The 15729-nt window shown below is 38.1% G+C and overlaps 1 protein-coding gene across 1 annotated transcript in view; it reads right to left on the reverse strand.

Moving 5' to 3' along the window:
• LOC139727537 (phosphatidylinositol 3,4,5-trisphosphate 5-phosphatase 1-like) overlaps positions 1 to 15729 on the reverse strand; it is an 87310-nt gene that overhangs the window by 1556 nt on the left and 70025 nt on the right. Inside the window, exons 12-25 of the mRNA XM_071638514.1 lie at positions 15104 to 15221; positions 14341 to 14437; positions 13370 to 13508; positions 11516 to 11615; positions 10325 to 10413; positions 9386 to 9467; positions 8157 to 8246; positions 7041 to 7160; positions 5874 to 5968; positions 5088 to 5175; positions 4312 to 4408; positions 3588 to 3655; positions 2786 to 2878; positions 1463 to 2385 (exon numbers count right to left, since the gene is read on the reverse strand). Coding sequence (XP_071494615.1) covers positions 1463 to 2385; positions 2786 to 2878; positions 3588 to 3655; positions 4312 to 4408; positions 5088 to 5175; positions 5874 to 5968; positions 7041 to 7160; positions 8157 to 8246; positions 9386 to 9467; positions 10325 to 10413; positions 11516 to 11615; positions 13370 to 13508; positions 14341 to 14437; positions 15104 to 15221 — 2199 coding nt within the window. The remainder of the gene's footprint in view (positions 1 to 1462; positions 2386 to 2785; positions 2879 to 3587; positions 3656 to 4311; positions 4409 to 5087; positions 5176 to 5873; positions 5969 to 7040; positions 7161 to 8156; positions 8247 to 9385; positions 9468 to 10324; positions 10414 to 11515; positions 11616 to 13369; positions 13509 to 14340; positions 14438 to 15103; positions 15222 to 15729) is intronic.

Consider the following 15729-nt stretch of genomic DNA (forward strand, 5'->3'; position numbering starts at 1 on the left):
TTTACTAAAGTCAACCTGACTATGAAAGACATTTGAACTTAATATGGGATCCCCCCTAAACAGTGGAGGTTAAAGTCCCTGTAGATGAAATACCTCCCTCATCAATACTTCTATTAAGGGGGAATCAGCAATTATGATGCAAAGACAAAATAAAAAAAACCTGTGTCTTTGTCTCGGATGAAAATTGACAAATAAACTGGAAACTTTACCCGTGCCTGCAACGAAAAGTGCTTTCATCCTTGCCATATTCAACCAAAGCATTGACCACGGTTACAAAATCTAAATTAGGCTTTTCTCATTCTACAAAGAAAAAAAGGATTTCACATTTTTTCTCCCTCTTTCTTTTTCCCCTGCACTTTAACTGCCACAGCCGCAGTTACAGCAAAGAACAGGCAAATGAAATTTGAAAAGTGAAATTTGTTCATATCATACTATTGGCACCTTCTGGGTCACAAGTTGTGGCACGGCAAAACATAAAATGGTGCAAACTTAAAGTGCACTGTAATTCAAGTGTGCATTCAGCTCATGAGGTCTACTCATAAGCACTGCAGCAATATGTTTATTAAAATGCTTTTCAATTTTTGTGAAAGAAAGGCAAAAAGCAAAAAAAAAGATTCACACTGCAACAGTCCACATGTACAGAGTCAGAGCACTGATACATGTGAGCCTTTTGTGGAATTCAAAAAAAAAAGTGCGGCTTTTGCATGTTCTTCCTCAATTGGTTCAAGCAGTTGAACCATATATCATTTTTAATAGTCAATCACATCTTTTGCAACATTATCATCAAACCTCTTTCAATTCCAAATTGCTACAAAGCCTGGATGAAAGACTATTATAATGAGTAAAAGTACAGAGGTTTGGATCTGGACTCCTGGCATTAGACACTAAGTTAGGTTGTCAGTCTATTCTTTAGATACATATAGCTGATGGGATTTGTACAGGTACTCCAGAATGAAAAAAAAGAAGTGGCTAGAAGCTCTAATAAACATGATTTCAGCAAACAACAGCAAAAAAAAATTCAACTACAATGTAGTTACAAAATCTCAGCAGAAATTCAGGCACTTTGAGAAAAGATTAATTTTCTTTTCATTTATGCGAAAGAAAACCTTGAGTAATCATTGTGACATGAGTTCTTTAGCAATGACATCTAAATGAGTTCAGTGTACATGTATGTTTCATGTAGCTTTGGGAATAACCACACAACTTCTGTGGACTTAAATGATATCTTTATCGCTTCACCTATGCTGCCTCAGCAGGCAACTTATGCTGTCGCACAGCAAAGAAACCCATTTGAAAGTGGAAACTAATGGGCGTGTTTGATGGATACAACTCGGAATATAATCTTCCTATTGCACGAGTGGTTGAGCTTTTCTGATATCTAGATGAATGAGGTAATAAGGATGGTAATATCATGGTTTGAATGGCAATGACTTTAAGTAAAGATGACTTTAACTCTACGCACTTCAAGGTCTGTATCAGTGGTCCTTCGAGGGGGCGTGTTCATCTTGGATTTGGCTGGGAGAGGGGGCGGCATCCCATCCACGTGGAAAAGAGAGCCGTCGTCGTTGGAGGAGGAGGAGGCGCGGCCCTCCGGGGCCAGTCTGACCGGGAGGGTGGGCTTCGTGTCGATGCTAGAGGTGGAGCTGTCCGGCGAGGATTCTCGGCTGGACCGGTTCTCCCAATGATCTCGCAGCCTGGTGACATTTGACTTGCTCTGACCCAGGGGGAGGGGCGGCGGGGTCCTGCGGGGCGGGGAGTGACCGCCTGTCCAGCCTTCGTCCGACGTGTCAGAGTCAGGTCTCTCAACGACCCTCTGCATTGCCATCGGCCTCGCTGGGAGAGGGGGTGGGGAATTACTGTCCGAGCCAAAGACACGCGGAGGAGGCAACTGCCTTGAGGGCAAGGGAGGGGGCATGTCCCCAGTGTTGGACTCGGAGGGGACAGATCTGCAGGTGCGCAGTTTGGGCTTGGTGACTTGGTAACTCCCATCTGACTCTATGGTCATCGCGCTCTGCTTCCCTGGTATGGTACGACTCGAGTTGGGCGGGGCGTCCAGACACAACCCCATGTACTCCCCCGTCTCCATGGGGCTGGCCCCCACTCTGGGAGGAGGGAGTGGGGGAGGGGTGTTCAAGTCTTCTTCCACTCCATTACTGCCACTTGCCTTGGCGGCTGCTGGCTTGCCCCCATTTTTTCTGCGGCTGGGTGGGATGGGGGCCGGGTCTCCAACCGGAGGGGAGAGCGAGGCGATGGGAATGGTCAAATCTCTCGGGCGGGGGGCCGTCGGTACGGGTGGGGCTCCCTCTTGAGATTTCCTGGCTGCTTCTTCGCTGCAAGTTTTATTGACCCATTGTCTCACCTTAGCCTTGGTGTTCTCAATACACGCTGGATCAGTAAAAAGAGAAACAGTCAAAACATCACAGCAACAAATACAAACTATGTCAATCGATGATAACATGGATGCATGAAAATGGCACATTCAAAGTGCAATTGTTCCTCTAGAAATATGAAATATACAACTTACTGAGATTAGAACTTTTTCTTGAAAATATGAATATGTTGTATTTTCTCTTTCCCAAGACAAAAATGTCTTTGCAAATCAAAACATTTACAGTTAAGACTTGTTCATTGTTACAAGAAATATATTAAACAGATAATCAATTTGTTTCACTCGCTTCAAATATTTTACATCTGTGAGGAAAATATTGTAGCTTACAAGAATTATGAAAGAATTAAAGACTTTCCTATTGCTGGCACTTAGGGGGTAAGCCAACGTTCACCTCACCTTTAGTTTTTGCGTGGATTTTGGCTGATGTTGTTTCGTCGCTTGCATCACCTGAAGACAAGCTGTCCGTCTTGTCCTCAAATTGCACCAACTCTGTCAAGAACAAAGAAAGAAACATTTAATACAAGACTTTCTCCGAAGAGACAAAGGAAAAGGGAGTAAATATCTACGTTTGATAAGAACTTACATGCATTACGCACTTGACAATTCTAGTCCCGGCCCCTGGGTACCCACGGACGGCCAGTGTTTGTATCCAAGTTGGTTGTGGATTTTAGCTTTTTTTTTTTTCTTTTTTTTTTTGCCCGAGTGGGTAGGGAATGCATGAGGGTTTGAGGACAAACATTTAATACATACAGGAATATTTTTGACCGTCTCAAACACCACCTGGTGTGGCGGGCAGTTGGACAGGCATTTCTACTCAACTATTGCCCGCCCTGTCTGGGACTTGGCCGAAGATTTCTATACAAATATTGCCTGGCCAGTCGCGGACTTGACCAGGATTTGGCTGGGATAGTGTAGCATCATAAAAATGCAACTTGATGCAAGTCCCGGTCATCCCTGGGTGACAGGGGGTCAGGACTACAATTGACTAGTGCATTACTGTGTAACGGCAGCACACTTGCATTTAGTTTCAGGATATAAGTGTTAATCTTAAAAGAAATGGCACTCTGATGTCATAGAATTTCCTCTGTTGATGTGATGACGGGTTATTAGTCACTTTGTACTAGACACACCATTCGGAGCCTCTGTTTAGGCATCCATGAGAGAGCCACCTGACAGACACAGAGAATGAAAATCTTACCGTAAGTCTTGATCTTTCGGAAGCCACCATACAAACTCTCGTCACGTGCCTTGACATGCACCATACCCCTGCAGGGAACATAAAAGATGATGTGTTTAGCATCAAAGTTCGCTTGATACTCTGAAATCATCATTGGTTCTTGACATCAAGTCCTTAGTCTCTGTAGTATGAGCATTCATTCACACACATACAGAAATTTGTCTCTTGAATCCCTAAATAATATTTCAACCTTTGACCACCACAACAACACCATAACTTTCATAATTGTGATAATTTCATTTCTGTTTTTAAATGACTCACATTTCATTCATCCACTTTCAGGTGACAAAACTGTCCAAAACAGTCTAAATCAAAAAAATCTTTTAAAAATTACTCATTTAACAAAATTATTTCATAAAATCATTCTTAAACTATGCCACAATAAGATCTAAAACATAGAAACAACTATCATATGATTTTTTATATGTATTTTTGGATCTACACATCACTTCTGGGGAGTATTTCATGAAGGAACTTGTCGGGTAAAATGTCTGACAAGTCAATTATATCCGACAAGTTCAGAGAAATCAGCCAATCAGACTTAAGAGGTCTGTAACACCAAAACATATAAGTAAATAATTTTTTTTTTCATTCAATACATTTTTGGAACTATACACTTGTACATTACTTCTGACGACCGTAACACCAAAACTGCTTCATTAGAGAAGAACTTTTTATCACTCACTCCACTTTTCCTGTCCTTTGGCCCTGGTGTGTCAGGATACTCTTGAAGGGAACTGGTGTCGCCGCAAAACGGTTCCTCAATGACACGACAAACTCGCCTGGAGAAGCAGCAGAAGCATGGAATGTCAATATTTTTACATAGAGACTGCTGATACAACGAGCATTCACCAGTTTTAACATTGTCAGTATTCGTAATGTTCTGACAGAGTTTGAAATGTGGTTTAAAATGTAGCCATATTATCACAAAGTCCCTTCCCCCCATGATGAATTTCATTTAAATCATATCTTTCAGTGATACATATCTATGTCTTGGAGTGATATCCAGAGTCATGAAATCACATTTAGTCTCAGTTAGTGATGATATAGTAGCAGGTTAAATGGGCCATTTACATGACAGGCAGTATAACACACAGTTGCACAGAAAACTTTGATCAACACTCAATTCATACACCACAGTATGACATGCAGAAAGCATAGTAGTGTTTCACAGTGGAGCACCACCTCATAAAGCATGTAAAAAAATAAATACACGTAAAGTGAAAGTCTGCAAGTAAGTGGTAATGTGACAACATTTCAAATGTGAAAGTCAAGCATTGTGATATACAATCACATACCCTGTAAGTCAATCTGTCATATAATCCTGATTAATTTTACTAGTTGCTAAATATGAACCTACAAACATTAAACAACGAAAAATGAATGTGAATCACAATGACCATTTTTTTTTTCTCTTTTTTTTTTTTTTGGTGGAGTTAAAGCTACCATGCGAATGCTCACCATACGACTCATCACTGTCTTCCGACTTGATTGCCACAAGCACAAACTGTTCTTCCAGGTATTCCACATCGGACACGATTGGGCTCAGCTGTTTGCAACATCAAAGGCAGAAATGATATTGGAGATAAAGCCCAAACTAAATTTGAGAAGCTAACATACAATTACCCTACATTTGGTTTTTTAATTCCATCAGCTTGTAGCACACAACTAGCTGGTGAATGTCATCAAAACTTCAATTTCATCCATTATTATGTCCTGGGGAACTTTGGCAGTAAAAATCACCATCTTGTCATTAAATTGGTAACCCTGAATCTTTCTGTGTATCCTACATTGAAAACAAATTAGATGACACTGGTTGACTTAATTAAATCTGTGAGAATCTGCAAAAAACACAGAGTCAGAAGATTTCTTATATTGCCAATTTCAGGCAGAAACATTAACCTTACTCTTCCAAAATGTGTGTCGCGAATTCAGCATCTACGGCATCTGTATGTGCCTGCTTGTATGTGTGTGCATGTAAAAATACACATGTCTGTTATAAATAAAGTCATTCTTACCTAAGTTGACCTCCCTTCAGTCAAATAATTGCCTAAGTCGATGGTCTATTCATTACAAGTCCTCTTCTCTTTATATTCTATTTACTTTAATCCCTCATAAATCAAATTTTCTCTAAGGCAAAGCTATTTCTGCAGTCCAAATAGATTCAACTAATAGGCAAGGTTGACTGTATGAATCATAGTTTGTCTTTCCACAGACTAAAATCCATGTAGAAGGTTTGTATCTCACCTTGGGTAGTTGCTCCTTGCTCCACGAAGGTTTGGTCTCTTTGTACGTGTTATTCTGATTACAGAGGTAGTTGTGACCACTCCTGACCGACTTCACTGTAAAGACATGACAATCGCATCAAATTTGTCAAATTCATGAAATTCTTCCATCGAGATGTTTTTCATTGCAACTGATTTACATCGATGTAGGGCAATTTGTCAATCAGTTGCAATGAAAAACATCTCGACGGAAGAATTTCATGAATTTGAATAATTACACTTTATTTACATCGATGTACAGTTGAAGGGCAATTTGAACTAAAACACTGATCAATTCAGCGCTTATTTACGTCGATGTAGATGTAGGGCAATTTGTCAATCAGTTGCAATGAAAAATGTCTTGACGGAAGAATTTCATGAATTTGAATAATTACGCAGTACCCGCTGCATGCTATAAGGATTAGAACCTTCACTTGCTGTCGGACAGAACCTCGGTGGTCTAGTGGAGATGACGCCTGTCCGGAGATCAGGAGGTCATACAGTGTAGGTTCAAATCTTGCTCGAGTACGTATGCCCATGATTTCTTTTATCATGGCTACTACTAAAAAAAAAAAGATCAATTCAGTGCTTACAAATGTCGACGTAGGGCAAATTGTCAATCAGTTGCATCAAATTTCTCTAAAATTTACATCTGCCTGAGAGATGGAATTTTTTTCATCGCAATTCTCGAAGGTGCTAGATGGTGATCACTGGGCACGATCAGATCCATAAATATGTTCATTTCCGACTATTTAAACATAAGGAGTTAGTGGATTTAGGGTGGAGTATGTCTTGAATTTTGATGCATGACACTTTGGTATCAAATGATTTTGTTACAGAAAAATTGTTGGAAAACAGGAAAGCTATTGTTTTTGTCTTCCAATTTATCCAAAACAACAACAACAAGCGTACATCTCAAAGTTTGAAATCAACTGCAAGAACAAAACAACTTTCAAGTATGATGGTATACATTCCAAAATCAACTTTGTTTATTTCCCTCTTGAATTCATGAAGGGAGACTCATTACTAATAGAATGTGGAGGGCGCCATCTATTGTCCAACAGAAGAGATACAAGAGATAGAGACAGGTGCTTGCCTAGCTGCTATCCTTTGATTTGCTTTCTTGCGGAGCAAGTCTTTACTGGCTTACCCTCAAGGCAGGTTGAGAAGAACTCAAGGTAAAACTTGCTGCTGCATGTACTGGTGATGATAGTGGCGTCCACTGCCGTGAAAGTGATTTTCACACCGGGTGTTTCCCCCTCCGACTGCTCTGCTCATCGCAAAAAAAAAGTTGGCGAAAAAATAATCAATTACAACTTTTGTCTAATATATACACCATATACAGGGGTGGATCCAGGAATTCTGTAAAGAGGGGGCACCTTTGCAAAATTAAACGGGGGCAAATGCACCCCTCCCCCTGGATCCGCCACTGATAAACATGCATTATGCACTTGCAGATTGCATATGACATACATTGACATGGCCTCCAACTTAAGAATTGTAAAGTTAATCTTTATTGTGAGATGATTTTTCTATCTCGATGCTCTACAGTTTTGTTGAAACATTCCCAGAACTTGCAGTTGTCACAGAATGAAAACCTTGTACTCCTAAAATGTCTGAAATTATCACCCAAAAAAAAGTACCTTGTTTCCCAACAAATTAAGTCTGCCCAGAGGCAAACACTCTTTATAGTCAAGAATATCCTGTTATATATACACGTAGGTGTTACAGAGAGTATCTAGCAAAGCAGGGGTGGTTATAATGGCAGGGCCCCCTGGAAGTGCATTCAGGAATAGCATAGTCCATACTGAGGAAATGGTACCTCATTATTCTGTTACATTTACATATACATATACCTACACACATAATACATTGCACTCCCGTACAAACGAACACGGTTATAACAAAATTCTCATTACAACAAAGTACAAAAATTCAGGTCCTAAAATTATCACGTATATATCTTATATACCTAATTGTTTGGCTATGATGAAATTTTGATATGACAAAAGAAAAGTGCCTGTCCTAAGGACTTTGTTATAACAGGAGTCACCTGTACTTGTATTTACAAAGTATCGCTCCATTATCATCAATTCCATTATCATTTTGTTCATTATTATTATTATCAACATCATCATTCATTATTGCTGTCTATTAGAGTATAACCCTTTTTGTGCCAGCGACCTTTGGACAGTGTATACAATGCTGTGGGGTCTTCTGTGCCACTCAGCACTCAAAGCACATGAAGAATTCAGAGATATTGTACCCTTTGGCATTGCAGTTGAACAGGAGATTCCAACATCAAAGGTGGCAAAGACCGGCGAGTGGTCACTGGTTACAATGTCCGTGGTGCAACCTGCAAAAGAAGATGAAGGAATTTCAAGCAATCAGCTTATTGATTGAATAACTAGCACCAAATAAAACTAGACTGATTAACACACATCGTTATTTCCCATTGCCACTTCTAGGGCACTAGATGTTTTGTTTTGTTTTTCTACAATGTAGCTCTTCATGGGATAACACTCTGTAAGGGGAATGAAACCCAAATACACACAGAGATTAAGTGAATGCAGCAATATTAGTAAAAACACATCAGAGAAAGAGAATTCCATAAAATTTTATTTTGTGTGTGTGTGTGTGTGTGTGTGTGTGTGTGTGTGTGTGTGTGAAAAGTACACATTCCCTTGGCTTGTTACTGACATTCCTCTTGCTTTCTGAAAGAGTTTTACACGTCAAGTGCTCTTTTATTATGCTAGAAAGGTGAAAATGTGTTGAATTTTTCTTGTATTTTCTTTTAAATATATATCATTGTCCGTACATGAAATCATAAAGTATTGTAGTCTCCTCATCCAGCGGTGGTTGCACTGAAACTTTAAAAATTCATAACCTTTGAATGGACAGTCCGATTTTTCCTAAAACTTTGCTGATGTGTTCTAACAATGCTGTCTTCCCTCAATTCACATACATATTTGGGTTTCATCGTCAACCTCCTTTAAGATATACAGTGTAAGGTCATTGTGAAAATAATCTATGAATACTAAAAGTTGCCCACTTTACTGAACATGCATTTCTCAGCTTATCTCAACAGGTCACATACTGATGGTGTAACCATGCTGTGAGGAAAAGACACTCTACAATACAAAGTGACCTTCCATGTTTACATTTACATAACCCTTTCCCAGCCAGGGACATTAGACACTATGAAAAACACTATGGGGTTTTCTGAGCCAAACGACACTCCAAAGCACACAAGGGGTTAAAGATATATTCCACGAGGAGACAAGCATGGACTTGCTCATTCACAGCTGCATTTTCCAGGAAATGAAACAGCTACAAACGGTCGGACAATGCCATGTTCGACTTTGTTTTGCTGGGGAAAAAAATAAAAAAGAGGGACAATCGAAGAGGCTGCCAGGAAGTGGTCAGATTAGATACAAGAAAAAAAACAAAGAGTGATTTATCAAACAAGAGACATTTTTGCTTTTTCTCTCTTACCGTAGGTTGTATTGATCACATGTGTTTCCGGATAGGACTTCCAGAGCACTCGGTCACACCAAGATGGCTGGTTGATTCGTACCTGGAAAATTGGGAAAAATCCAGACATCTGTCAGGTCAGATCCATTCTTTCAGATGTTGGTTCAAAACAAAGTCAAATCATGACTCATCTTACAAAAAAAAGGGGGGATATTGATAGCCTTAAAGTGAAAGCCATGAATATTAGAGCGGATAACCAAGAAATCCTTTTAAATCAAGATAACATTGTCAAGGACAGACAGACACACAAACCCCCCCCCCCCAAAAAAAAAAAAAAAAACCAAACGAACAAACAAATACTACATATAGGAGACCTACCGATGATTTTGAGACTTTTGTATTTGAACAACTTTAAATTGGTTTTACTGGGTTTCAGAATTTATAGTGATTGGGATGAGGAATAAGAATGTTTTCAAAATTCATAACAAATTACAATGAGCAAGGATGATAACATAGAAGCTTCACATTGGGTGGTCAAGGAAGCAGAACAAAAGAAAAAAGCATGCATAGATTCTACACAGGTGGACTAGTTAAGCAAATTACGTGGTATTATACTTAGTAATGGAATTACATTGCTACACTAATTGATTATGAGAGCTTTCTCTGTCATCAGCATTGTTCAGTGTATTATGTCCACATTGGTTTTTCAGAGTATTGGTTTATCTGCTCAAGGACCATAATGACTTCCACACATCTGTACATGGCACTATCTATTCATAATGTGAAAATATGTACTGGAAAATGTGAAATGTCATAGAATCTAATGGCAGACATAATGCACTGTACAATGCACTCTTAGGAATTATAATTATAAAAAGGCTACATCTTTTACAGATTTATGCACTAGAATGAAGATCATTACATACTGTTCTTGAAGAGATCTGAGAGAAGTGTACTTACTCCTGTTTTCTTAATTTTCTTGTAGGCATACACCGACCGATGTCCAATCTCGTACCGGTATGTCGGGGGAAATGTGATTTCATCTTCATCTGCAAAGATCAGGTCAGAAAATTGTACAAAATGAATCTACGTGGTAGTACTTGTATCACGTCAAATTTTCAAACAATGTGCTAAGACTGCAAATTGTGCATCAATCTATACAAACACTGTACCGGTATCTATTGCCTCGACGAGTTAATAACTGATCAAGTTCTGGGGTAATTTTGCTGCAGAAATTATCATATTGTCCTCATCGAATTGGTAACTCTGAATTCTACTTTGTATCCTACAATATCATAGAGAGATTAGAGGGAACTGGGTAACTTCATTTAGTCTGCACACACTAAAAAAAAAAGGTTGTCAATTTGAGACAGAAACATTAACTTTAATCTTTAAAATTTGCTGCCTAATTGAAGAGCAGTTACACATTTAGCAATTCAGTTTTTCCTTTTTTTCTTTTCGGCACATTTTATAACGCGCAAATCATTTATTGCGGAGTACAGAGTATCTGCAGAACAATCCATCCGGTATAATATAGAGGGAATGCAACAGTATGGTGATTGAATGAGGCAAAAAAAGCATGCATCTAACACACCAAAAGAGCAGTTTGACAGCTACAAGACTTTATACTGTAGAACACGATATCTTCACAACATGAAATTTTTTTGCGAATTGGAGCCAATGGCCATTTTCGCGGCATGAAATTGTCGCAAGTTGCCTCTAACATTCAATGCGTATAGTGTAGACAAGAACTTTCATGTGCATTTTAATTTTGCTAATCTTGGCTCTCGCAAAATTCATGAAATTAAAATGCACGCGAACATTCTTCGTTTTACACAAATTTGTCACAAATATTTCTCAGCTTCACTTTCAAAACACTGTAAAAGTGGAAATTTTCGCGGTGTTGAAATTTTCGCGCATTTCACGCAACCAGAAGCTAGCACGAAAATAAAAGCATGCGAATATTTTTGCATACTATGTCCCCAGTAGTTGATGTCTTGATTCCGCGGAATTAAAAACACGCGAAACTCTTCTCACCCGGCCAAGCGCGAAAAATTAGTCGCGTGAAAATATCCACTTTTACAGAAACACATTCCACTCAAAGCATACATAATCATTGGAGCTCAACAAATCAAAATCTTCCAGTCGTACCAAAGGCTACAAAGATGTGACCCTGGTCTTTCTCGATCTTGAGCTGGTCGTGGTCGATCAGGACATCGTAGTTTCTCACTTTGATGTTTTGAAGGATTTCCTGGAAAAAAAAGGGAATAAATAATACAAGAAAATAGCAAATGATTTATATGCATATTACACATAAAAATGTCTAACAAATTCTTCTACTGTACAATTCTCTCAACACACAATGCACAAAGGTGAGAGGGATATAGATATAAATTATATTGTATAAGCTGTTATTTTCGCGAGGACTCAATTTTCACAAATTTCGCGAATCACAGTTGGATTGCAAATTTATCAACATGCGAAAATGTCGAGCATGTGGGTATGTGCAATTACAATTATAGTGTTGGTGTCAATTCGCGAAAACAGCATCCCGCGAAAATGTCTGTGAGCTCCTCATTCGTGAAAATATCTGTATGCAATAATAACAGCTTATACAGTAATATATACTTGTCCAACTGAAAGTTGCAGATGTTTGAAATGTTTATTACATGGTCTAAAAAATAAAATTTAAAATGCCTAACTGCTGCTTAGATATATCACTCACAAGACACATGCAAAGGTATCACTTTCAAGGTCTCTCTGCTGTAAATATCCTTCTGCAGGAATCTTCAGAAACATTTAATTATCCTGGCATAATATGTCTATTCTCTTTACTGAATGTTAAAGAAGAATTCATCCAGACTCCAAGGAAGGATTGAGGTAAGTCTCAGAAAAGAGACAAATGAAAACTGATTGGCTAGACAAGAATCTTTTTTTTCTCGGAGATGTGTCAGATGATTTGGAATGCTAAATTCAACAGATTAAACAAAATACTATACTCGCCTTGTAGTCCGTGATGCCTGATTTTTCACGAATCTGGATTTCCCGACAATTTCGTGAGTGATTAAATTTGCAATGGAGTACAGTAATGAACATGGAGTACAGTAATGAATGGAGAAATGTACATTGTATTCACATAAGAATAAGGGTTAGTATTTATGCATGTTGTTGAGTTCGCAAATAACACCCAACTCGTGAATTTGCAAAAATGGAAACTCCGCAAGAGACAGGGTATATGGTGTATACAGTTGCAGGCAGGAAAGTACCATAGAATAATACAAGTTAGGCAGAAAATGAATTATTTCAGTTGTTGATTCATACTTTAGATTATGAATGACTTTAAAGGAAACCCAGACCCAAAGAGAAATGTGGATTGAGTGAAAGCAGCAACATTAGTAGAACACATAAGTGAAAGTTTGAGGAAAATTGGACAATCGATGCAAAAGTGATGAGTTTAGGTGTTGGAACCGCTGGATGAGGAGACCACTTAAGTTTATGACATATATGTGGACAACAATTATTAAAAAATATACAGAAAATTCAACATGCTTTCACTTTTCTAGCATAATGAAAGAGCACTTGAATAACTGCTTTCAGAAAGCAGGGGGAATAATTACTACCCTTATCATATGGCAGTATCAAATTGATGGAATGTGTAATTTTCATAAAAAATGAATTTTTGTGGAATTCCCTTTATATTTTCTTCATATTGTTGTCCACAATGATGTCATAACCTCTAGTAGTCTCCTCATCCAGTGGTTCCAACACCAAAACTTTAAAAGTTTATAACTTTTGCATCGATTGTCCGATTTTCCTCAAACTTTCACTGATGTGTTCTACTAATGTTGCTGCCTTCACTCAATCCACATTTCTGTTTGGGTTTGGGTTTCCTTTAAAACGGTGTGTATGTCTCAGTCAAACTGATGACTTTACAGTTCCTCTCCTGCAAAATTAGTGCTTGAGTATTTGTGTGAAATCCTCCACTTTGCAACCAGCCTGGCTCACCTGCACGTTCCAGTCGATGCGATAGTTGAGGTCACCCAGCCAGAAAACGTGGTGGAACTGGTTGTTGAGATCGAAGAGATTTAGTCCCTTGTTTCCAAGACTGAGTCCTTTTAGGATATCATGGAAGTTGTTATTCCTCCTATGACAATTATTGGAAGAATGATAAAATCATTGGCAACATTGTAATATGACACAAACAATGGTATCACTTTTTTCGAGCATTACTTTCTATTTTTTTTTCTTTAGTTAAATTTTGTGTTGGTCCCACAAAGATTTCAATTCAATTCAATTCAGTTTAATTCTATTCAGTGTATTTGAACCAATCACTCAATGATTAATACAAAGTCAAAATTATGAACAGTTTTGAACAACAATTTGATTTGACAATCAAATTGTAATATATGCGTGATGAAAGAACGATAAAATCATTGGCATGCATGCTTACAAATGCACATGACAATAAGTGAATTATGGTCATGGTCAGGATCCCGAGAAACACAGCTTATAATTGGGGTTCATTAACTAAACAATTTCCGAACTACCATATACTTTACTCACATACAGATATAAAGCAAAAAGATTCACATCAAACACTGAGGACACAATGTAGACACTAGCTCTTTTCTTGTGGTAATTATTACAAAGAAATCCTCACTAATCTGAAGCTAGATTCCCTCTACAGATTACCATCTAAAGAGCTGAAGATCTATTATAAAGCATTCTACCTTGACAGAAGGCATTATCTGTGGTTCACTGCACACAAATGCCATGAAAAGGTCTTCTCTCATCAATCTATGTATGCATCTGACACAAAATATGGCTGATGAGCAAATTATTTTGTAAAAAAGGGTATAATATTGTCAGTAAATCTACTGTGGAACATATAAATCTTGTCCTCAGACACTGCCATCTTGTTAAAACACAGAAAAACTTTTCTACGGAAAAACACCTGCACTGATCAATTTACTAACCTGAGACATTTCTCCGTGCCTGACGTCAGGTGGCAGTTGACGAAGCAAAATGAAGTACCATTGAAATAGAAAGAAACACCCACTGCTCCTTTGTTGCCTGTACCAAGCAGGTGAAATTTTGAAAAAAAAGGTATCATATTACTACATTTTTTCCCTCAATGTGTGAAGTATTGATCACTGCATTCATACATTTATAGCCTAATCATTTGTGGATATTGAGTATAAAGTAATCTGAGCCAAATATTGCCCATTAAACTTGAAGTTGAAGAGGGTCAGTCCCAAACAATCATAGATATGTAAGCAGTGCAAAACTGAACAGAAGTATGAGCATTCTTATTTTTACAATTTCACATCAGCACATTATGTTACAGAAGATGTCACATGATAAAGACTGTTTACTTCAAACAAATTTTGAGACGAATTGTTTAATTCATGATCTTCAAAGAAAATCATGAAATGCTTCTTTTTGTGTCATCTTGGTGACTTTGCTACACTTTATTATGTAACCAATGTCAAAATCATACAGATTGTAGATGTGAATGTGGATATCAATGCTCTAAATGACGAGATTTATTTGATAGAGATATGTTGATTGGAACTTCCAATGATACAACAAATGCAACTGCATGACTTCATGATTTGTTGCAATGTTGCAAGGTCAGAAAAAAACAACCCAAAGTTTAATTCATGTATCCTCAATTGACAACATATAACCTTTGACCCTTTAGAGTACCCTGGCATTTACATTTGACCTTTGACCCACCGAGAGCATTGGCAATGCCAGTCTTGACAGTGGACTCCCTGACGTGACTGATTCTGTGTTGATGATCTGGTTTGACAAGTACTGCTAGTCGGATGCCCCACAAAGAACAGGACGTCACCTAGGCAACAACAACAAAATATTGAAACAAATACCGTTGCGGTTCGGTTCGGGGTCACATTGGGGTTTGTTCAGGCCATCACTGTCGTTGCTACTGATTTTATCCTAGGCAAACTTGATGTACACTTCCATGCAATGTTCACACTATTAAAACTTTGATGAATAAAGTAAAAACAGATGCATAGATTGATAGACATTTCTTCAGAATCAAGAAAATATGTCTCACATGGTTTCAACAATAGTAATATTGGCCTTAACCTCAATGCATATTAGCTGAGGTAATGACACAAATTCATAACAATATCACTGATTTATGCAAAAATAATATCATAGAAATGATGTTCTTGGTGATAATTGAACCAACTACAAAGCAACCTTTCCCTCAAAATGTCAACACTGCTGAGTTTTATTGCAAAAATTTGGTGCCAAACGAATGCAAGTTTTGATTTCAGGTCAGGGAGAGAAATTTAGAAAGAATTTGTGTGTAAATCAATGGGAAACTTGAGAAT

Source organism: Diadema antillarum, unplaced genomic scaffold (genome assembly GCF_040938485.1).
Source record: "Diadema antillarum isolate AM-2024a unplaced genomic scaffold, OU_Dant_1.0 seq00000135_RagTag, whole genome shotgun sequence".
Lineage (NCBI taxonomy): Eukaryota > Metazoa > Echinodermata > Echinoidea > Diadematoida > Diadematidae > Diadema > Diadema antillarum.